This window comes from Cydia splendana, chromosome 12, assembly GCF_910591565.1.
Source record: "Cydia splendana chromosome 12, ilCydSple1.2, whole genome shotgun sequence".
Lineage (NCBI taxonomy): Eukaryota > Metazoa > Arthropoda > Insecta > Lepidoptera > Tortricidae > Cydia > Cydia splendana.
Genome location: NC_085971.1, coordinates 5,532,405 through 5,556,787, shown reverse-complemented (window position 1 = coordinate 5,556,787; position 24,383 = coordinate 5,532,405). Strand labels below are relative to the sequence as shown.

The 24,383-nt window shown below is 37.4% G+C and overlaps 3 protein-coding genes and 1 non-coding gene across 4 annotated transcripts in view; all 4 read right to left on the bottom strand.

Moving 5' to 3' along the window:
• Positions 1-24,383, bottom strand: part of LOC134795377 (uncharacterized) — a 51,669-nt gene that overhangs the window by 7,382 nt on the left and 19,904 nt on the right. The window contains exons 2-3 of the mRNA XM_063767210.1: positions 3,489-3,642; positions 2,919-3,081 (exon numbers count right to left, since the gene is read on the bottom strand). Of these exons, the coding sequence (XP_063623280.1) occupies positions 2,919-3,081; positions 3,489-3,642 (317 nt within the window). The remainder of the gene's footprint in view (positions 1-2,918; positions 3,082-3,488; positions 3,643-24,383) is intronic.
• On the bottom strand, positions 1,165-1,720 carry LOC134795768 (probable small nuclear ribonucleoprotein E). Its single transcript, XM_063767705.1, has one exon. The coding sequence runs from the start codon at positions 1,618-1,620 to the stop codon at positions 1,333-1,335; it is 288 nt and encodes a 95-aa protein (XP_063623775.1). The 5' UTR covers positions 1,621-1,720; the 3' UTR covers positions 1,165-1,332.
• Trnag-ucc (transfer RNA glycine (anticodon UCC)) lies at positions 2,799-2,870 on the bottom strand. The gene has a single exon. It is a non-coding gene; the product is annotated as a tRNA-Gly (tRNA).
• On the bottom strand, positions 18,259-23,458 carry LOC134795354 (uncharacterized). The gene is made up of 2 exons (XM_063767182.1): positions 23,035-23,458; positions 18,259-22,568 (listed from the first exon to the last, which is right to left on the bottom strand). The coding sequence occupies exons 1-2, from the start codon at positions 23,437-23,439 to the stop codon at positions 22,503-22,505; spliced, it is 471 nt and encodes a 156-aa protein (XP_063623252.1). The 5' UTR covers positions 23,440-23,458; the 3' UTR covers positions 18,259-22,502.

The following is a 24,383-nucleotide window of genomic DNA, read 5'->3' as shown; positions in this document are numbered from 1 at the left end:
ACTTATTAATACCATACATAGTACCTATTTCAAAATATTTTTGTATTCCAGTAGAAACACTACTATGTATATTATGTAAATTATGAACTAAAATAAATGTCATACAAATGAAAAAGTGATCAAGGCCTCCAGTGCCTAAGGCTGGAATCGAACCAGCATCCTCTGCAATCGTAGCAGATGCCTAAACTGCTGTCACTGGGGTCACTGCCTGGTACTGGACTGGAGGCCTTAGTCACCATTTCTTTTGTATATGATATTTCAGTTTATAAATCTTGTTTTTTTTTTAAACTACAGGCCTCAAAAAAAGTAAAATTCAAAAGGCAAGCCTGCAAACAAGAAGCAAGAGGCCTGGTTATGCCTATGGTTATTAGGGTTCCGTACCTCAAAAGGAAAAAAACGGAACCCTTATAGGACCACTTGTGCATCTGTCTGTCTGACCGTTTATCTGCAAAACTACTGGGGCTACAATTTTGAAAAAAATACATAAAATAGTGCTTTACCTATAGATGACAGGAAAACCTATTACAAATGTGTAGTCAAGAGTGAGTCGGACTTAATAACTTAGTTTATGATCCAACCCCTACCCCTAGCTCCCTGGGTAGCCAGCATCCAAATTACATTTTGAATTAAAATACAAGAAGGTTCTAAATTCATAACTGCAATAATGACAAGGGGGACTCACAAGGTTAAAGACATTTCATTCACGTTCCACATAAAAAAATACATTGTTTAAATTTTTGTATGTACAGAACCCTTGGAACGCCAGTCCAACTCACACTTGACTGGGTTTTTTAAATTAAGATCTAAAGCGGACACTGGGCTCCTTTATGATCTAGCTAGTTAAGTGCTAGTCTCTTTAGCGATACCTGTTGTCTGCTGCTCCTTTAAATCTATATCCGGTATTGATTTGGCTATGCAATCAAGAATATTTGTGTTCATAATATTGTTATTTTAAGGAACTTGGTGTCTAAGTATCAAATTTAACTTTTGTTATTTAATATTAAACATTACTAAGCATCAAATTTAACTTTTGTTATTTAATATTAAACATTATCTGCCAAAACATGTTCCCCTCAGTTTGATTAATAGCTATGTTTGTTTTTCTTGTTCAAATGATTCTGCAAACTAGGACAGAGGACGGAAATAAAATGCAACGTTACTTAGAGGTCTTAAATTTAATGAACATAATCCATATTGGTATGCCACTTGATCTTACAAGGTAAAGGGTTCAATTACTTAAAATATAGACACGGCGACGCACTTTTAACCCAAGGAATGCTTGTCCTTTGCACTTGTATTCACTTGTAGCTTATAAAATAACATAACCTAGAATCACACAGCGGCGTTAGGATTGACGTTTTGGATAAGCGTTATATTGTCTCCTTTCATCATAATTCTTCCAATTTGCTTTCTATTTTTGGTCTTCATGTGCACTTCCTCGGCCTCGTCCAAGACAATGTTCATGTATTCGTCGAAGCCTACAATGTGGCCCTCGATCCGGAGATTTACATTCTCGTACAACCAAACTTGCACTCGGCTTCTGTTCTGCAGATATCTGAAGATAAGGTTGATGGGCTGCACCATCACCTTCTGGACTTTCGGTGGGCCTTTGTATGCCATGTTTTATTTGGTATTCTCTTGCAAGTTAATATAATTTTACAAGCGAACGGCGGTAAAACCGGCTTGGCGCTGTCACGAAACGAAGCCAAAATATGCCATAGACAAATAAGAACAAGATGGCCGACTAGTGATGTGCTTTAGCGGCCAGCCAGCGCGTACAACCGGTTTTAAAGCCATAACAGACGACCGCACCGCACCAACGTGACCTTCGTGCGCCATAAGTGAGAGCGAGAAAGAGATATCTCTTAAATTTTTGGTATTTTACCATTCGGATATTTATATACACCGTGTTTTTATTGAATTCCGTTAACTTCGGGGTATAGTTAAGTACGTTTATAAGAACTAAATGGCATAGTTAATTTTCAAAAAAAAATTTTTTTTTGTTTTCTTTTTTGTTTTTTTTTTTGTTTAAAAAGTAATTAAATGTAGCATATAGCGTTGTTGTAACACGGGCATTACATTTAACTCAACCAAACAATTGAAATCTGTGACATATCAATGTCATTTCGTACATCAATCGACCGAGATTGTACTTAAGTTTAGTAGCAAATGTATGAACTCATTCTAAACACTAATCAATATGTAAGCCGGCCCTAAGGCAAGTGTACACGCTTGTAGAGGCCTTATAGGAAAAAAATAAATTATGGATTATCTCCGAAATGGACTTAATTAGAACATCGGTGTCTTTGAGAAAGTTACTTGATTTAAGCTCAGGAATGCACCCTTGAAATTAACGGAAATCAAAAAAAAACACGGTGTATAATATGTAATAGTGTAAAATGTAAAAAAATATTCAAAATTTACTTTGGTAATGCACTTTTGTCGCACCAATAAAAGTTTGCAGCGGATTTGATAGCCCACGCAGTGTAAGTGTTATTTATACGTCATATTTTCATAGAAGTTTGACGTTTAAAATGAGACTTGCACTGCGTGGGCTATCAAATCCGCTGCAGACTTTTCACGGTCTGACTCTAGCTGACTTTTCCATTTGAAGAAAAAAGTTGCTCTACATAAAATAAAAATGGTTTGTTGAAGAATTTGATTGCTTATTATAATATTTATTTGGAAGCAATCCTAGTTTGGGGCATCAAAATTAATTAATTTTCTTTTTCACGTAAAAAGGTAGAATAACCTTCATTAATCGTCAAAGAAATCTTCAGTAAATTAAGCAAAAAGTGTGCGATGGCCGGGAATCGAACCCGGATCAACTGCTTGGAAGGCAACTATGCTGACCATTACACCACCATCGCAACTAAGCATGTGGTTGAAATTTGACGTTAAATCAAGTAATGAATTACCTGGACGATCTTGAATATCCATAGCAGCTGCTAGCAAAGTACAAGCACTTTCTACGCTCAAAGTAGAGGTAACATGGTCTTCACACGCCGCGCGGAGGTCTTCTACGCCTAAATCCGCTGACAACGTCATCATTTCAAATACGCCTGAATCTTGAAGTAGTAGCTAAAATAAGAGGACAAAAATGTGTGTTTAAAATAAAATTATTCTTCTAGTTATAGATCCTTCCTAGTTTACAAGCATAAACATAAAACGCGTTTAGACTTAAGCGCCATCTGTTGCGCGCTACATAAAAGTAACCAATTGTATTCGTTTTGCCTCTCGACGCTAGATGGCAGATCATACGCGTACGCCGACTTAGTTCTACTACTTGCCAACAGATAGCACTGTTATTAAACCACTACTTGCCAGTACAATTCTATAAATAAAATTGATAAACCTGCTGATTGTAATTTATTGATCAATAAAATCAGTATTATCAAAAAGAATAGATAATACGAAGTTACATATGTCTTTGGTATTATGGAGTAAAATTTTCGTGAATTTATTTTCACTTTTACCAAAGCTTTTACCTTGCCGGTGTAGACGTATTGTATGAACAGTCGGAAGGTTTCAGGCTGTACGTGAGGCATGCGAACTGGCACGGGCGCGCCGACAGATGGCGTCACCGTGCAGCCCGGGATGCGACATACTTCGCCGCGCTTCGTATTTTGGAAACTCTTGCATCTGAAACAAATAAAAAAACATAATTAATTACATTTTACTATTAGTAGCTATTACCATTAAAGCCATCGCCCATTAGAAGAAAAAGCGTTCACAATATGATTGGACTTAGGCAATCGAAAAAGACTACACACATGCAGTTGGATAAAAGAAGTACCTACCTACTTTCTTTCATCAATCATTGTGTACCCCATAGCTAAATATGCTTATATAAAAGAAAGTTTGGAAGCTAACAAAGTTGTGCTGGCAATAACTAAGAACACTTTATCATCCGATCGCTATTGTCGGCGTAATTTACTGCAGAACTTGCGAAACTTGTCAAATAGCTGGCAAAACGCTTCTGACCTCAACTGTGTCTTATCTTATCTTATCTTTTGACGCTGGGAAACGGTTCACACCTTGACGACGCTTGGAGATGTTTTAGATATCAAACTTGATGGTTTGTCCCCAGCTAACACACAACAGGTAGGTATTTCATGTGTTCTCTTGTTGTCAGCCGGTCTTAGGGGGATATAAGAGTACTTATCTAAGTTAGGTAGGCATCTATATGTTGAATATTGATGAGAAACCATAAAGTAACAAAATTAATAGCCAGTCGAGTGGCACGGCAAGTTGCAAGTTAGCAAGCGGCACTCTCGCTAAATAGATTAGTTTTGCAGCGGCGATGGCGAGTTTCCGTACATTATCGTAACTTGGCAGAGAGCCGCAAAGTTCGAAATATCGATCAGTGCCTTCGTAGAAAGTGTAATAATACTTATTCTAAAAATATGTATCTTCTATGCAACCGATTTTTTCAAGAGTCTACTTTCATATAAGCAAAGATATATACCTACCTATAGCTCCGTACTAAATTCTCTTTGATTTAAGTTAGGCAACAATCATACATACTAATTACTTCGATAAAAAATAGTTTATTCAAGTAGGCATATTACAATGCGCTTATGAACGTCAAATAAAGCTATACCGGCTCTAACCCTACACCTGTGCCTCGAGAAGATTTAAATGCTCCCTCAATTGGAGGAGGGTATCCCAATATGGGACCGGCAACGAACTCGGCGGGACACATCTTTTCAAAACATCATTACACCTTATAATTAACATGCATTACGAGTAAATAAGAAAAATACAATTTAAATTACTATATCGATTTAATTATAGTTTGTCACATTTGTTACAGTCTAAAGTGTGGTGGTGTACTTAAGTCTCGCATTAAAATAAATTAATCCCGTCGATCTAAAGTAAGTAGAATTTATCTGAGTGGAAATTGATCTCTATTCATATACCTAAGTTCGCCGTTAAGGTTCCACTACCTACACCCGCATTCAAATGAGTTACATGTTCATTGGCGACGCCAGCGCCGCCCCGTGCATGTCTCCTCTGATTGAATATCCAAGTGCTAAAAAGAGATTAAAAACCCTTTATCGAAATGGCGCTTAATACCTTCTATGTTGGGCACGTAAATTCAATTCCACACCAAACACGACTCTAATCTGTTTTATTGGCTGGCAGTTCCGATGTTAGTTGGTATTAGTTGATCAGACTATGCTCAGCAGTCGGCGATTGAAGGCAAAAATGATGATGATGATCAGACTATGACGGCGGGACGGACTAATTGTGATATTTTCTGAACGTCATTCGTCATCAATTTCTCTTTTTTTTCAGCTTTATTTCACAGTTATCTGTTTTGTAAATAAAAGTCACAATAAAAATCAAGTTTTAAACACTCAAAAAACGTATTCTATTCCCTTTAAAAAGAAGCCTTGTAAACTTCTTTGTGGTTACAAATATAGGATAGGTGAGAAAATAGGGGCAGTTAGAATTTAGGTAGGTACATTACGTAAAACCAATATAAAAACAGAAGCATGCTGATGAATAAAGAGAAAACATAATCAATTAATCATTGACCGGAGCGTAGCGAAGGTCTACGTTTCGACTGGAGCATTTTGCTTTTGTATGTCCGGATGTTCTCCTCTACAGGTCGCAATTCTTAACCGAATCTCGTGAAATTTTGTGACTGGATTCTATGTCTAAATAATTTTTTTTTGTCCGTCCGGTTTTTTGAATTTTTTTTAAATGGCGGAGTCGTGATAGCTCGCGCCTAAACAAATAGTGGTATCGGTACCATACGAGTGTTTTCTTTTTGAGATATGTTTATAGATTAAATGGCCAAAAATTCAGAAAATTTATTTCGCTGGTTTCGGAGGTATTGAGATATTTAATTTTAACTAATTTTAATTTGAGAAGGAGTAGCTAAATTTCGTCAACCCATCCAAGAACTATTTGGCCCAGTTTGTAAACGTTCGCTTTTTCTGTTTGCACAGAGGGTCTGGGTTCGATCCCCAGCAATTGTATGCTGGGATATTATAACTTTTTGTATTATTTTACACATAAATTTCGTATTGTTTTTTTTTTTTAATTTACTATATTTAAAGCTCTTAGCACCATGTTATTTAAAGCTCTGCTCGCGAGGTCTACAGCTCACAGAGCCACTAGTTAGGTTGTTTTTAATAAAGTGAACAAACCTATATCTAAATCAACGCGATGTAGGTCAGAGCAATTAAAACGATCAAAGGGCCTCGCCGAATGTCCATCGATATTCAAAAGACGATAATTCCATCGGGAACATCGATACAATTACCCTACAAAATGCGTCAATTTTCCCCAAAATGGAGCTCTGATTGGTCCGTTGTTGGCTAAATCTACTTAAAAACAAATGTTTATTGAAACAAAGTTGTTGAAAGCCGCCCAATGAGATTACGAAGGGTCTGTAAGTAATTAATTTATTGGTCCGCATTCGTTTAATCACTTGTGGTGATTGATTAAGGAATTTTTGTGGATGCCATCAATCTTGGTGGCGGTGGCGGAGGAATTTGCCGAATTTGTCAACAACTGAAGGGTATTTTGTCTTGGGCGTGTGTAAAAATAATGAAAACAAAAGCGATATTATATAAATTGTCACGACTCACGGGGTCGGGGCGTCAATGCATCGCCCGGTATTCTGTAAGGTTAGGTTTAGGTGGGATAAGAGAAACTGTGGGGCAAGAGGAACACTTGGAAAATTAACAGTTTGAGACACCTAAACATATTATAAACTAATATAAGCGATAATACTAAAAATACTTAAATCATGGTTTGCGACAAATAAATGATTAGGATTATAAAGCTGATGCATAAATTAACTTTAAATTAACCTAGGTACTCATACGGTTTCTCTTGACCCGAGAAAAATAAAGTAGGTATGTCGCTCTTATCCCACCTGGCCTCATCTAAATGGTAATGATATTAAAATTCATGTCTGATATTTTACATTGAAAATATGTTTTATGTTATTTCTGTTTACCTTATTGTTTATTGTTTTAATTATTGCTTAAAATCTCGATGAAAATTATGCTCCTCCATTAAAATCGTTTTAACCGTATAACAATGTAAAAACCATTATCTACAGATAAATGTATCCTAATAATTAATTAACATAATCGCGAAACGCCCGCCATGATCGGATATTAATCAAAGCGGCGAAGCCAGATGGCGCTAATGGACTGAACCAAGGAATTACAAAGTTAAATGTGCAACTGGAAAGCGCCTTTTAGAGAAAATATACTGAAATATTACCCCAAGACGCCGAGGCCGGAAGTATTTTGTGGATGTAAAATATGATACCTATATAATGTTTTGAAGAGATGTGTTCCGCCGAATTTCTTGCCGGGCCTATATTGGCATACCCGCCTCCAATCGAGGAGGGACTTAAAATCTAATACTTACGATCATTTATATTCTTCTGCTTTCATAAGTAATAGCAAGTAATAGTTACTGATTTTTAAAAAGCGTTTTTCAATTAAAAGACATGTCAAGATCACTTACCTTCTTTCTAGTGCTAAAAAAAAAAGAAGTATAGAGCTGGTATATAGCTTTATTGGACGTTCATAAGCGCACTGTAATATGCCTACTTGAAAAATAAACTATATTTATCATAAAACACATTTAAAATATTCAATCAAACAATTTGTTTTTTTTCTTAATTATAGCCAATAGGTACGTCAACTAAGTTAAAACAACTGCTATTTTCTTCTCGGTTTTCTTTAATTATTTTTAACAGGTTATTTATTATTAACAGGTTAAACCATTATCCCAGTGTTAAATTGTACCGGTTAACCCCGGGTTAGTGGAATGGTACAAGTGGCGCAATCTCTAATGACTTCATTTATAAATATTTATTATGAAATTATAGGTTTTATTACTTCCGTTTTGGGGTTAAATTTGTACATCAATAAAAAGTCCTCAATCCCTAGATCTATGTCGTTCAATCCTTTTTGTCGACTCAAGAAACTGAGCCATTGAAACTAAGAACGCAGTAAGAATGTATAAAGTTTATTGGTAGTTAGGATCTTCTGTCTCACGTTACAGGCTTGCTGAATCACAGTTGTGAAAGTGACAGAAAAGGATAAGGATTCAACTCGGAGGTGTGATAAATGATGTGGGCAGCGGTTGTCACCCGAGGCGTTTTTAGGTTTTTGCAGAGCGCCGTTACTTATCTTTGTTGAAAGGCTTTTTTATGAAAATGAGTCGGCAAACAAATATACAAGGCCATCCAAGCATATAGAAGTGTAGAAGTAGGTGAAAATAAAATGTGATTAGTCTTAATGTAATTTACTCCACAGTGTCAGGATGTTTTATTTGAGATACCTACTATAATTTAAGTTGGTTGTTTTCGTAACACAATGGAATCAATTAATTGTTAACGAATTAGCCATATCAAGCCATATTGAAAATTTTCCGTAATAATGGTATTACATTTGAATCATTTGATATTGTGAAGAATTCATTTAGTTAGTGATATTTGTCAATAATTTTGTGATAAATAGTTGACGATCATAACGTGAATTCATGTGGGTACATTAGCTAATAAAATAATTGACATTGTAATTTAATATTGTGAAAAAAAAAAACCTAAAACTTAAGGCCTTTCAAATAAGTATTTTTTTGCAATTCACTTAGGGGCTAGGGTTCATATATTTAATGATTTGTCGACTCCTCATTTCTAGAAACCGACGTTTTAACATACAAACAACGATCACACATACGACTTTTTGTTTCTAAAATACTAGCCCATTCACTAATATGCTTTCATGGGAAATAGAGTGGGAAATCTTGGAAACTTTGATAACGTAAGTGCTCTTTTTGCTTGCACTGTGATCTCGCCCAGTTCAGACTTCCCCGACATTTGTAATTGAATCAGGTTGTCTTCGGAAGCATAATTAATGGGATTTTTGGTGTCACATGTTGAGTGATGAGATCGGAATCGTTAGGAAAGTGACACTTATCAGGGTAGTTAGGACTGCTAGGAGAGTGACACTTAATATCAGAAATTTGAAAACATTGGCATGGGCATCCTCCGTTAAGCTATATTATTTAGGACTAAATATTAGAACACTATAACTTATCGGTACACTATACTTTCAAAAAATAAGTAGCTATAGCCAGGTGTGGCTCACTCCGCGCTTTCGTCGCTTTGCTACAGGTAGCTAAAAGTACATCCGTTCCGCCCCAATTTTGAGGAAAGCCATAAGCCGCGCATGGCGCTGTCGCCACCTAGCGGCCATATCTGTGCTGATTGTAACAGACGCGTTTTGTTAGAGAGTGAGTCTTCTGTACCTAGTACTATTATTTATTCTGTGCTATAGCTAAATATTCATATTTAGTGATCTAAAACTGGTCTTATTATGAATAAATTTTTATTTACATACAATATATATACAGTGGTACTACTAAACGAAATTAATAACTAGCTTAAATCTAAAATAGGCCCTTGAGGCATTGTACCAAGGATGCTGGCGGCATTTCCTCGCTTATTATTATTATTTCATTCAACACGCGATAATTCAAAGTGTTACCTACTTAAAGTACTATTAATAGCCCTCTTAATACAATTTCAGTTATTTTAAAGTAGATAAATGTTTAGTTTATGTTGGGTGTTTTTTTTATAGCATTTACTTTGCGAAACGACGCTGAAAGTTTGCTTATGTACTTATGTAGTTTTTAAGAGGAAAGTAGCAGTTTTCAATTGCAGCTATTTACCCGTCTGAAATTAGCATTTCCTTTCGTTCCAGTTTCAAAAGACTAATTTAATTCAACTAACCCAAATACGGGATCAGCGCGCATTCAAACGGCCAATCAGCGCGTTTTTGCGACACCAAACCACCAATCAGAGCTAACGACGCTCAATGTACGCTAATTTCAAATTTGATGTAGAACTGCAAGATCGTTTGGAATTGCAGCGGCGTAATTTGTAGCCACTGGGGCTCTATTCGACATTTAAAATGATGTCACCACGCGGCAGTTGTCACTTCTTTTCTTGAGCTGTTTATTCTCAGGGTAGGTACTCTTGAACATATTTATATTTCCATACTATCCGTATGTTCTATCAACATACTAAAAGAATATTCCCGTTAGATATTGCAAATAATAATTTGACAGACGTATGTTAAAAGTTAACCCTTCATTGCGCATGGTGCGACAAAGGGCTACAAATTAGTTTTTGCTAGAAAAGCAATATTTGCCTGGCTACGCCGTAGCGCTACGAATTTACAAACACACTGACAAGGGAGTATCAGTACCTACGCGGGTTAGAAATTGTTTCCGAGTTATGAAATGAAAACATGCAGGTTGTTTTTGTGTCCTATGTTCTCTAGTAGGTACTTACATGCATAACAACCCTGAAAATTTAACGTTACTGTACTGTAAATTACGGTGATATGGATTACGAGTAGGTACCTATTTCATTCGTTTCAAATATTAACATGTACCGGTCTAATTGAGATGTCAATAAAGCCATATGGCCAAATATCAATAAAGTAACACGAAAACAGCCCAGAGCGCTGTAATTTGTACTGACATCGCGTGCAAAGGGTTTGCCAGAACGCCAGCGTCAAAAATGCCTTAACTTTAATTGAAACTAGAACGCACATAAGTCAGTTCGGGTTGCCAGGTTTTGAATGGGGCCAAATTAGAATGTTGCCAGTCGCGTGCGAATTACCGTCTTCAGTTGGCAACACTAGCGCGAATTAACTAACAAGATAAGACTAAAACGTTGAGATTGCAGGTCCTATCTGCTTTTCGAATAAAGATTTCGACTGAATTCTAGCAGGAGCCAAATTGTAATTTGTTTCACAGTTTGGGTTTTAATTCTGGGAAGGAATATAATTTTCACCACACTAGTTCCTATAAAGGCTCTCTTTATTCTTCAAAAACTGATGAGAAAGTTGCATTCTATCCACGAGAGTGACGAAGTAATTAGATGTAATTTTTGAGTTGTTTTTTAGCAGTGATTTTGAATAAAAAATATTGAATAGCGTTAATTTTGATTTAATTTGTAAATGTTGCAGTAAGTATCATTGGATGGTCTGATTCTATACTAACCGCAAACCGCAATACCAGCTGGCGGCTGTAATCATATTGCTATCAATTGCATGCTTGTGCAGATCATGGCAGATAATGGCATAACAATAGCCCGTCAGTCGCCAATATTGCTACTGCGACTACTATAACAGCTTTCGTTCAAACTAGTACTACATGAAATCTTGGGATAAGGGACGGAGTCTTAGGATAACCAGGAAAGCGCTCGAGGCAGGAGGGAGAAAAGCAAATTGTAATTTGTTGGTGTATCCCCTGTGTATTATAATTGAATTTTGGTTTGTTCATTTGTGGCTTTTGATAGACGTAATTGTATTATTTTTGATTTACGCTCGACCCCCATGTTCTTTTCAAATAATTAGGTTACTGAATTAGCGATGTTATTGATAAGGAATAAAGAGAATTTTGTTTCTAATAAGTTCTGAAGTACCTAATGTTTAATAGGTTTTTCAACATCGTCTTCTTAACAAAAAATAAAAATATTGTTCCGTTAGCTGCTGGGCTCGAGGCAGATAAATAAACCGGGAACGGCATTTATGTTGGCTGCAAATAGATAAAATATAAAAAACTCCATCGAGATACGTAGGTACATTTAATAAATTATAGACCGCGTACTTATCCTAACAAAACATACAACTTTTAAATAATTAAAAGACAATTCATCTATCCATGCATCCCTTAATTACTCTAAAAAGCATCCATTTGATTAATCACCCGTCAATCGTATGCAAATGACGCGTCACGTCGCGCGGGCTGCCACGCGCGTGACGCGCTACGACGCTTCACGGCGGACCGCAAGCCACGCATGGACTTTTAACGTATTTCCATTTGAAAACTCATTGAATTATACACCTTATTCTATTGTGATTAAGTTCAAGTTTGAGCGTGTTTGTAGCTGTAGATACGGGTGGATGTGCAAAACGTGGTAAAAGTGTGATCAATCATGTTGCGCGAACTTTGTTTACGGAGGTTTTTAAGTGATTACATGCTGGAAAATTGCGAGACTAATTTCTTAGCGAATAATCAGTTTTCCTAGTGTGATTGTTTTAGTACCTATCTAAGTAAGTAAGTAGGTTGATTGAATATATAAAACTAACTAAACTATTAAGGGCTGGGAAAGATTATTTAATTTAGAAGCTAAGCGGGCGAAGCGTTGAAATCATCTGGGATATATTAAATATTGGTTCTCCGTCGCTCTGATATGCAACACCGACACCTAATGACATTTCGATATGCGATGTCTGCAGTAAGCCATCTGTACCCGACTCTTTTTCATCAAGTAAGATGCCCAAAAATTCGCTTAGGTACTTAAGCTGCCTTTAGCGCCAAGTTCTCCAATTCCTATATCAATGAAGTCTTGCGGGATCTTGACAGCGCAAGTGTAAACTAGCTATAAGTACTCGTATTGTCGCACCGGTGTATGCGACAGGAGTTGCCCACATCATTACTCTGCGTCGTATCAACTTGTAATTACCGCGCTGTATGGAACAACACCTAGATTAGGAGCGGGTTTTGATATTATACGATCGCTCACCAATAAGCGTGCTCGTCAGATGGACTGCGAGTAGTGTCGAGTATCAAAAAATATCAAAACTTTAACCAATTACAAAACCTGAATACTGATTTAAAACAATAAGACCTCAAATTAATTGAATACTAAGTATACGATATAACGAAGATGATGAGAAGTAGGTACCTATTTAATATAAGAATATATAAAACAGCACTTAATTATGGGCGACGACTGTAACGAGACGAGAGTATTAAACCTGTACTATACTATATTTATTATTAGTTGCCTGAAAATAAAGTTTTTCATTTCATAAGTAAGTATGAAGCTATAATTAGGTTAGAGTTTGAGTTGGTGAATTTTTCAAGATTAAAGAATTTACATTATTTCTTTCCACACAACTTATGTATATTAAACTGTAAAACTAGCGTTCTCGACATTCCATTCACAATAAAACCTATTTCTAGTTTCCTTAGTCCTTGCTTACAAGAACGTAAGATATTTGCTAGCATTTTATGACGATTCTCATCGCGTTCGCAATATAGCGGCAAACACGGCGACCGAAATTGCTTTACTCTTTCATTGGAGCGGGCAGTGCATGCGACACTTGGGTTAAGTCCGCTTCACACTGACGAGCCCCCAATTTCCATTTCGGGAGAAAACGTTTTCCACTCGGGAGAAATCGCTTCAGCATAATATATTCTAGGTTTATAGGTTTAAAAAAAATATATTTTTTGAAGTGAAAACTTCTTTAGCGGCGCTGAGCACTTTTTGAGGTGGGGAAAAATAGTCATAACGTATCATAATCAGGTCAATTATTTAAAACTGGACTTTTATATGAAGCAATAAAGCTCAATGTTCTAATCTTGTTCGGGCTGAAATACGAGGATCTCACAGTTACATTCTAACTTTATATCACTCAAATATAATTCAATAAAGCTACATCTTGATGAAATCGCTAATAAAAGTGAACTCTAGTACTGGTGAATAAAACTCAAAATATCATGACCAAATATATTTAGATGCGAGGTCTGCAAGGTAACTTTACAATTTCTATTCGAATTTTAAACAATTAACGCTACAAATTTGAATTTAGAATTTTAAACAAGCTCACTGACCAGCAACTTCGGAAATAAAGTTTTTCAATAGAAAGGAGGATGGGTCAATTATACATAGTGCTGCAGACATTTTGGACTAGTCATTGAGTTTTCACTTCTGTCGGCACTCCCGGAGTGCAACCCGTTGTTTTTTTTTTGTATGGCAAATTCAAACTCATGGAGAATGGAAAATATTTAGAAGTGGAAAAAGTTTTCTCTTTTTGTATGGACGATCACGTGCTATAGTTCCCTCTTAAGCATTAGTTATACACATAAGGCCAGTTAGTAGGTGGAGCTTGTCCGCCAGTGTAAATGCGGCTTAAACGTGAAGCTAGAAAGGTAACTGCGGTTTTATACAATTTCAGCTATTGGATGTGAAAGTGTGAAGTTAGCTCTAATATTGCTACAAACATAATATTTAAGGCATCACGTGGTTTCTGTTCTGTACACAGGAATAACAGTTTTATTCGTTTATAGTAGTAGACTTTTTCAGACATACTCGTATGCGAGTTTAGTATTTTAATTCGATACAAGTGCGAAGAAAAGGAAATTCGCAACAAGTGGCGATAAATTAAAACATAACCGAAGGGAGTGTTTTAAATCAACACGAGTTGCGAAATACCTATTCGCACCGCACATGAATCATACGTTCTAATTCCTTTACATTTTCGACAAATAGTTACGTAATGTTCTAACTATCGCACTAGGGCGATAAAATAATACCATAAATGTACTGTATAAATATAATTACAAGTTTTTACAGCAAAATGAATTTTCAGCAACTAGTGGTTGTCGTAACCGCGCGTCCTGCTACAACGTTCAATTCCCGTTTTTGCCGCAAAGCCACATTGTCGTGTGAAGTTTAATAATTAAAGTTGAATTTGTGTTTTGTCGCCTCGCTCGCTGTATTGTTGCGTTTACTATTTATTATACGCTGTTGGTTGAAGGAGGTGTGGCCACGTTTTAGAGGGAAGTGGGATAATCCTGTGGGTCTAGTCATCAAGATGAAAATCGTTTATAGAAAACTCAGATCGAAACTTAAATACTGTATGGAAATGACCACGTGACCTTTCGTAGCATCTGTCATTCCCATAAATGTTTTCTTTTCGTTTGGTGTTTGTTGATAGAAGCGCTGGTGGCTTAGCGGTAAGAACGTGCGACTTTCAATCTAGAGGTCGCGGGTTCAAACCCCGGCTCGTACCAATGAGTTTTTCGGAACTTATGTACGAAATATTTGTTTTATCAGTTGCTTTTCGGTGAAGGAAAACATCGTGAGGAAACCGGACTAATCCCAATAAGGCCTAGTTTCCCCTCTGGGTTGGAAGGTCATGGCAGTCGCTTTCGTAAAAACTAGCGCTTACGTCAATTCTCGCTGTTAGTTGTCAAGCGGACCCCAGGATCTCATGAGCCGTGGCGAAATGCTTCACCCACACCATTCATATTATATGTACAATATTTTTACGTATTTTCCTCGGTTTAAACAGCTTGAAATTATTGTAATAAAACGCGTGACGACATATAGCGCCAGATCGCTCCTGAAAGGATACAAGCTACTAAATATTCTTTTCTCAAAAAACTAATAGGAAAATCTGTAGGTATCCTGAATTTCTGGTCACCGTAAACGAGCGTTTCGCGTTCCCGAGTTGTAATTGCTATCCGCCGTTTGTTTGCACCCGATAGGTGGCGCTGTGCTCACCATTCGCCATTGTTTTTTCCAAACTTTTCTCGTTTTCGTTGTCGTTGTGAATAGTGAGGTGCCGCGGGAATCACAATGAAGGAAAAATGAAAGATGGTACAATAAGGCGGTAAATATAAAATTTTCCGCGGCTATATAGTATTTTTTAATTTTCTATAGTATTTTGTACATACTACTTATAGTGACAATCTAGGTTTTCCATAGTATTTTTTACATACTATAGTGACAATCTAGGAATTCTAGGATTGGCCACCCAAACTATTAATATAGTTAACAGTTATGTTTAAGTACCTACCTATTCGTTTTAGGTTAGGTAGCTACCTTCGAAAAATTACAAATTATATAACGTAAAAAAAACTTCATCGTACTTGCTCGTAAAGGTGTTAATGTACGTCCGAAATTAGGCAGAATTTTAATTTGATCCCTTTTCTTTCCCCAAAAGTGTGATGAAAAACCTTGCGTGTGTGCTACGAGCGAGCGGTAGGTTACAGGAATCACACTCGTTTGTAAATTCTTGTTACCACCCTTAATACACATGGTACTAATTCTCCATATTCAATACACATTCAATATTAATTTAATAAGGGAATATTCGAGGAAGCGGTACAACACTAGTAATAAGTTTCTTCATGGGAAGCGAAAATAAATGCGACAGAGCGCTTTGTTTTGATCAAAGGCTTTAACCGTTTTGTAGGAATAAGTAGGTAGGTACAGTCAGCAGCAGAAGTTGCTAAGCGGGCGAGGTGTTCAAAATTACCTTGACACGCTCTTATTCTCTTAACAATTACGTCGAGTCAATAACATTTTGAACACCTGGCCCGCTTAGCAACTTCTGCTGCTGACTGTACCTACTACAGGAGTCCGATTCGGTTTTACCAACTGGTTACGGTTGTGATCTTGTTTTGATACGACCTTGAAGTTCGCTGAGTTCGCTCACGCTGATTGGTCCATGTGAAATGAAGTGAAAGTCGTGCATGTGATGTGTGCCAATCACCAAGAACATAGTTACATATTTCAGAATGTACTTTTAAAATGTGAGCATAACCACAGAATAAATAATAGTACTAACGAACAGAACTCTTCCTACAAAACCGAAGTTTGACAGCAATTCAGGGTCGAATCATGCTGTCCCTTTCTAATGTATGGCACTATCCCTTTTGGCTATTTAGTTATCTTGTCTGTGGTCGTGCACGCAAAAGGACGTCAAGTTGTTCCAATCCTAATAATTGCTCGGAGCAATGCTGAGCCGAACAGAGCCGAGAATGACCGAAGGGAGGAGTGTCTCCCCAAGTCCCCACTGACATAACTTCCGATTGTATAGCGGCGGTTAGGGATAAAATATGAATTGCGAACCAAACATCCAAAGTCATTCCCAGTTCCAGGTCAGCAGACCCCATTATTAGTATTCCACTGTAATTAATTACAATTAAACCGCCATCATGACGAAGCAGCCCTTTAATTTCTATCTCGATCCGCAAAATATTCAGGATCGAAATTTGTGTATCGTCATCTCTGTCACTCGAATAGCAAGAGCCATAGAAACGGAGAGAGACATTCACTAACAACGGGGGCATGAAACAGCGCTCAATGAACCGTTTGTCTTAGAACGGAGGTTACAAAATTAACTAAGCAACCTAACAATACACTTATATAAACTACTGTAAATTTGATCCCCAATTATTAATACTTTCTATGAATCTAGAAACATACTAGAACTTTCGGCTCAAAACATACTAGACATGAACTGTAATACGGTTACATGTTTTGTTATATTTTGCAAGATTCGATTCGCAGATGGAATATAGTTCGTTTTTTTAGCATTAGAAAGAAGGTAAGCGATCGTGCCATGTCTTTTAAACGAAAAAGTCTTTTTAAAAATCAGTAAATTAACTACTTATGAAAGCAGAAGAATATAAATGATCGTATTAGATTCATAATTGTTACATATTTGCCGTGAATTATTTTTAAAACGTGTTTTTCAATTAAAAGACACATCAAGATTGTATACTTTTTTTCTAATGCTAAAAAAAACGAACTACAGTGAAGGCCATTCTGCAAAAATCTCATTCCCCTGGCCATACATATTCGCATTTCGCAAATTCCCTAGAAATTCCGCTTTATTCGCATCTCATTTTTGGTGACCGTGTAACTCGTGCCAAGTTCCATCTACAACCAAAACAGCTAAGCGGAATCTCTTGGAAATTTGCGAATAGGTATAGCCAGGGGAATGAGTAGAAAATGACCCTGAAATAGCTAAAATGCCCCCAAGGATGGATATTGATGGTATTACAGGATCAACAGACTGAAAGGAATCTATAGAAAAGGGTGGTTGGACTATAAGGTATATGGGAAAACCAACGTTATCTGAATTTAAATGCATGACAGTATTACGCTGTCAGATCTGCATTAGTGTGATAACGTTTAAGGCGTAGACGCGGTGTCTATTGTCTACACGAGTTACGGTTACAAGACTTACAAGGAATTCGGGAGCTTCGTTAATCACTCGGCGATATGTAATTAAGTCTCCAATCATCCTGTTGCGTAGTTGCAAAGCGCGCTACAAATACAGATCCGATATCATATTCGCTACGCCTACAAACAGTGTACGAAACAGAAATAAGATACTTAAGTACTGCATTAGCGACTAATGGGTTGTTAGGCACTAATGAAACATATTTTAAATATTAATAAAGAACTGTATTTCCACTCTTCTAACTACTACATCACACATATATTGTTCATAACCGTTAACGCTTGTGCTTAGATACGAGGTAAGATCTATACTGACTTTCAAGTGACCTTTTGACAGATGTCATTACATATTTCATGTACCGTCTCGTACATATTCCCAACCACAAAAAAGGTTTATATAAACTATATGTTAACTATCTTAGAAACTAACTATGTTATACAACTTAACTATCTATTGGTAGAACACACACTTTATATATGCTTGTTCTTATGATAGACCCTTTAATTGTCCTTATGGAGAGTGCCCTTACTTTTCCATCAACTCCGGGGTAGACCTCTACTACTCTAGCCATGGGCCACCTCAAAGGCGTTACATTATCATCCTTAACTATCACTAAAGTACCTACTTCTATATTTTTACAATCTTTGCGCCATTTTGGCCTATTTTGTAATTGAACAAGGTACTGTTTATGCCACTGCTTCCAAAAGTTTTGAACCATACGGTTACATTGTTCCCAAAACTTAGTAAGACTAACAGGCCCTTTAGTACAATCTTTTTCAGGATATGTGGTAAGAGGAGCACCAGTCAAAAAATGAGCAGGGCTAAGATATGGAGTCTCATTAACATCGGTTGTAGGCAAAGCAGTCATGGGCCTTGAGTTACAAATGCCTTCAATTTGTACGATTACCGAATTTAATTCTTCGTATGTTAAAACGGTTTCACCTACAACCCGCTTTAAGTGGTATTTCACAGATTTTATTCCAGCCTCCCACAATGAACCGAAAACAGGAGAATAACTCGGTATAAATTTAAATGAAATGCCTTGATCAGCAGCAAAGAGCTCTACAGCATTCTTGTGGTCTGTGGCAGACTGCAATTTATACAACTCATACAATTTATTTTGAGCCCCTTTATAGGTACTGGCATTATCACAATAAATTATGTTTGGCTTATTTCTACGCGCTATAAACCTCTTTAATGCGTTCATGAAACATTCAGTGGTCAAGTCTGAGACCAACTCAATATGCAGAGCTTTGGTTGTGAAACATACAAATAGCAAAATGTATGCCTTACGTATAACAGGTTTTCTCACCCTTAACATTTTTATATTATAAGGACCTCCAAAATCCATTCCAGTCTTTTCGAATACCCTGCAAGGCGTTATTCTGTCATAAGGTAGAGAACCCATCAATTGCTCGGCATTTTTTGCTTTTAACTTAAAACAAATTATACACTTATTTATAACACACTTAACTTCTCTTATGCCATTAATGATATGGTACCTTAAACTTAAATCTGACAAGACAAGCTTTGCCCCAGCATGCAGCAGAACCCTATGCTCTTTTTCTATTAAATAATGCACAAGCTTACAGCCTTTTGGCAATATTATGGGATGCTTAGTGGCATAAGGCACGTCAGCATGCTGCAACCGCCCACCTACACGCATTAAATGCATGTTGTCAAGGAACGGGTTCAACGCCTGAAGATTTGACTTTAGAGGCGACTTCGAATTCAAAGCCTTTATTTCTTGTGCAAAGTACTGTGCTTGCACCCATCTGAGAACAATTTTTAAAGCGAGATCCAATTCTTCGGGCGTTAAATTCCCTGACAGTCTATCTTCTAATTTAACCTTACAGTTATTGACAAATCTATACATATAGGATACAATCCGTTTAATCCTATCTATATTAGAACAACCTATGAACAGAGGTAGAGGCTCACTCTTTTCAGTTACATGTGAGACCCTTAATTCAGGAATTTCTCTTGGTATTTCATATCCAGTTTTGGGCAGAAAATCAGCTGTTTTTAAGGATGTAGGTCCATAGAACCATAAGTTATTACCTTGCAATAGATGCGGGTCAACGCCCCTTGACAAAAGGTCGGCTGGATTGTGCTCTGTAGGCACATAATACCAAGAGAAGTCTTGAGTCGTCTCCTGTATATATTTGACCCTATTGGCAACATAGACATTGAGCTTTAATGAGCTTGTTGCGAGCCAACACAATACAACTTGAGAATCTAAGAACAGGTATACCTTTACCTCAAATTTATCTTTAATGAGGTCATAGACCTTTTTAACTAACTTGGCCAGCAACAAAGCTGCATTAAGCTCTGCTCTAGGGATACTTAATTTTTGTATTGGATTCACCCGTGACTTAGAGCACAATAGGCCAACGCTAACACTATCATCTAAATTTACAATCCGGAGGTATAAACAACATCCATGAGCCTTTACACTAGCATCAGCATATCCAATTATATCTATCGTTTTAGCATTAGATGTGTCTAAATTTCTTTTTACAACAATGCTTTTCATTTTATTCAAACTAGTCGCAAACCTTTTGATCCCTTCATTTAGGTGGTCTGGTAGCGGAGAGTTCCACTGGAGCTTTTCCAACCAGGTCTGCTGTAAAAGCAGCTTAGCATTGACTATGGCAGGCCCGACTAAACCTAAAGGATCAAAAAGTCTGCTGACAAATGACAATAAACTTCTTTTTGTGTAATTATCACAAACCTCCTGTTTAGGGGCAACCATTATAATCGTGTCCGAAGCCAAGTCACATCGGATGCCTAAAGTTTTCACAATTGGGTCCTTTTCATTGGAAAAGTCTACTACTGCCTTAGTTTGTGAGCTAAGTGGAATATCATCCAATAAATTGTCCACATTTGAGCACCACTTGTGCAGTTCAAAGCCACCTAACCTTAGTAAGGCTATCAATTGTGTCTTGGCTGACAAGATTTGATTCATATCATTAGCAACCAGGTTGACATCGTCAACATAGGTATTATATAACAGAGCGTCTGCGGCCAGGGGATAATCGTTTTTGTATCTATTCACTAACTCTAATAGGCACCTAGTGGCTAGAAAAGACGAACTTTTTAGACCGTAACTTACAGTCTGCAGCTGAAGGCATTGTATATCGGAATTCTTATCTTTACGCCATAAAATGTTTTGCAACGGCCTATGCTCTGGGGTTAATGAAATAGCCCTAAACATTTTTTGTATATCGCAGTTCAAAATGAACCTATATAGGCGAAACAAGACCAAAATACTGAACAGATCATTTTGTACAACGGACCCATTCAATAAAACGTCATTGAGTGAAATTTTAGCCAAAGTAGGCATTGATCCATCAAATACGACTCTAAGGGATGAAGTTTTACTTAAGGGGTTGAAAACAGGGTGGTGGGCAAGAAAATAAACCGCCTCCCCTTCTAAGTTGTACTCTGAAATGTTGACATACTTTGCATGGCCCAACCGCACATACTCATCTATGAAAGCTTTATATTTTGAATACAATTCATTATCTTTTTTAAAGCGCAATTCTAAATTTAAGAATCTTTTTAAAGCACATGACAGTGAATCACCTAAATACAGATCAATAATATTCTTTTTGAGTGGCAATGCCACCTCAAATTTATTATCTTTCAAGACTACAGTCTCCTGAAATATTGTTTCAGCTAACTCTTGTTCAGAGCTGGCCTCTGTGTATGTTTCTGGAACCTTCTCAGTTAACCAAAATTGGGATACAATATTATCTAATTTACCTTCATCATTATTTTGTGTTAGCTGTTGACAGCAAAAATTTGAAGCTAAGCTTGGAACCGGGGCTGCGCTGGAGCAACCGGCCAGGCCAGCTACAATAAACCCGAAGCGTGTATTTTGCAGCACCAGCTTGCTAGGCAAGGCAGGTATCTGCTCCGGCAGAAGTGCCTGAAAGAATACGTGGGACGCTAATAGTATATCAATTCTTGAAGAAATATCAAAACTGTCATCAGCTAATTGGATATTAGGTGGTATGTTTATAACTTCATTTCTGAGAGAGAACTGTGGCATATTAGCTGTAATATTTTTAACAACATTACATGTCACTGCGACACTATAATCCGTTACCATGGAATGAACCCTCAATGAGGTTTGCATAGCCTTAAAGCTGGGAGCATCGCACACCCCTGAGATTGCTGAATCATCAGGGTATAGTTCGCATCCTAAACGCTCTGCTACATCAGAGCGCAAAAAGGTAATCTGGCTACATGTGTCTAGAAGACAACGAACAATCATAGGTTGCCCGTGCTTATCATATACCCTAGCCTTAATGGTAGGTAAAAGATCAGTACCTCTCCTACTTAATAATAAACTGATGTACCCCGATATTGGGTTCTCAGTTTCATCAATCTGTGAGACTGCCGCACACTGCTGTGGAACTTCCTCATGCAATAGAGTATTATGCTTGCCCTTGCAAATGGCACACTTGAAAGAATAGATGCATCTTTGACCAACATGTTCATTTAAACAAATGCTACACAATTTATTAGACACAACAAATTGTTTTTTCTTATGAGGCTCCATTAATCTGAAAGTTGAGCACTGATGCAGCTTGTGAACATTAGATTGACAGTACTTACATTTAGACTTCAACGGCTTAACCACTTTAACATTACTTGTTGCTGAGCTTATTAAACTAGAGCGTCGCCCAGTGGGCGTGCGCTCTCCCAGCGACTCCAAGGCAGCAGCTCGTTGCTCTAGAAAGGTTAAAAAATCATTGAGGTTTGGCAAATCACTGTTGCTTTGATTTTCTAAATGGTAAGCTCTCAAAGTATATTGGTCAAGTTTCCTTTGCAAAATTGTAACTATCACTAAATCCCACTGAGAAACTGGGGCACTTAAATTTGTTAGCGCACCTAGGTGCTGCCTAGTTACTGAAACTAAGTTCCTTATACATCCAGCAGATGCCTTTTGCATGGGGGGCAAATCTAAAATTGATATGATGTGATGGTTAACTAATTGTTTCTTATTATCATATCTTTGTTTTAAAAGCTCAATAGCAATTGGGTATGATTCGGCCGTGAGAGGTAAATAATTAATTAGCGCTAAGGCCTCTCCACTTAAATAAGTTTTTAAATAATATAACTTCTCGCAGGCCTTTAATTTGACATCACCGTCAATGACGCTGTTAAATAGTGAGATAAAACCTTGGTAATCACCTACCTCACCAGTAAACACCTTCAAATTAATAGGTGGCAGCCTGAATGGCGACGCGTTACATCCCCCGGGGGACGCGAAAGATCGCTGCGGTGACATGAGCGGCGCAGCCTCGCCCAACGCTGCATTGATTATGCCCGCATAAAAGGAGCGCAGTACATCGTACTTGTCTTCGAAATCTTCTACCCGCTCTTGATCAGCTGGATCCAGTAACAGGATTTCGAGGTTGAGCTCCTTATACTCCTCAAAGATCTTCTCCAACCTATCCTTCTTTTGCTGATAAAGCAAAGGGTCCGCATCTACGCTAGAAGAAGCCGATTCAGCTGCCGCTTTAAACGCCATCATCCTTGTTAAAGCAGCTTTTAATTGCCCCCTGGCCGCTCGCAGTCTCTTAACATCATCGTCCGCCATTTTGTAATGGAGACTTGCTAACCCCTTAAACAATATTCAACAACTTAATTAGATGATTTATCTAAATAGAGTTATACACACACGTCACACGTATGCGAATACAAATTGACAATAACTAAGTATAACTTATAGTTACCTGTATCAACCCAAACGTATAAGTACAAATTGTTAAAGCCTTGCACACCGTGCCGCAAATGAATTGCAATTTGCAATGCAAATAACTTACACAATGTAAACACTTGCTTAGCACTAACTTAGCGTTCATGCGGTTAATTTTTGCAATTGTTTATGCAACCGCACTTTCTTACAAAGAAAAATTGGAGAGTTAGAAAACAAAGTATAAGCCAAGCACAAATAACACGAATTATTTCCTTTGTCGAAACGAAATTAATGGCGTCGTCGGCGTCCGATATGAGTGAATGCGTGAACGAAGGATTCCTGCCACGCTGCTATTGGAACGGAACGGGATGAACGGCGTTGCGCAAGGCCAATAGGCGCACGCGGCTGCAACACGAAGCTTGGCGTAGATCTCCGAAGTCCGGCGACGTTTCGTTTTTGCAAACTATGCTCACTCGAGCAAACTTTTTTCCATTTGCAATTAACTTGTGCGTATTGAAGTTACCGATTATAACTTTGCATAACCAAAACGCATGTGAGTGAAGTTATCATGAAGTTATACAAAGTTGATAGCTATTGGTCCGGTTTCTAGCGGAAATAGATGAACGAATTTTTAATGCCAAATGAACGAACTAAAAAAGTCAAATGTTCTAGAAAGGGTACCCAACGGGAAAATAGCTAAATAAATGCAACCCTCCAAACGTTCAACTAGCAACTATGCTAATTGTAATACTGGTTAACACTTTTTAACACTGCAGCCACTGACCGTTAGAACGGAACTGTCTTTAATATTTGATAGTATGTTACACTAAATATATGTAGACCAC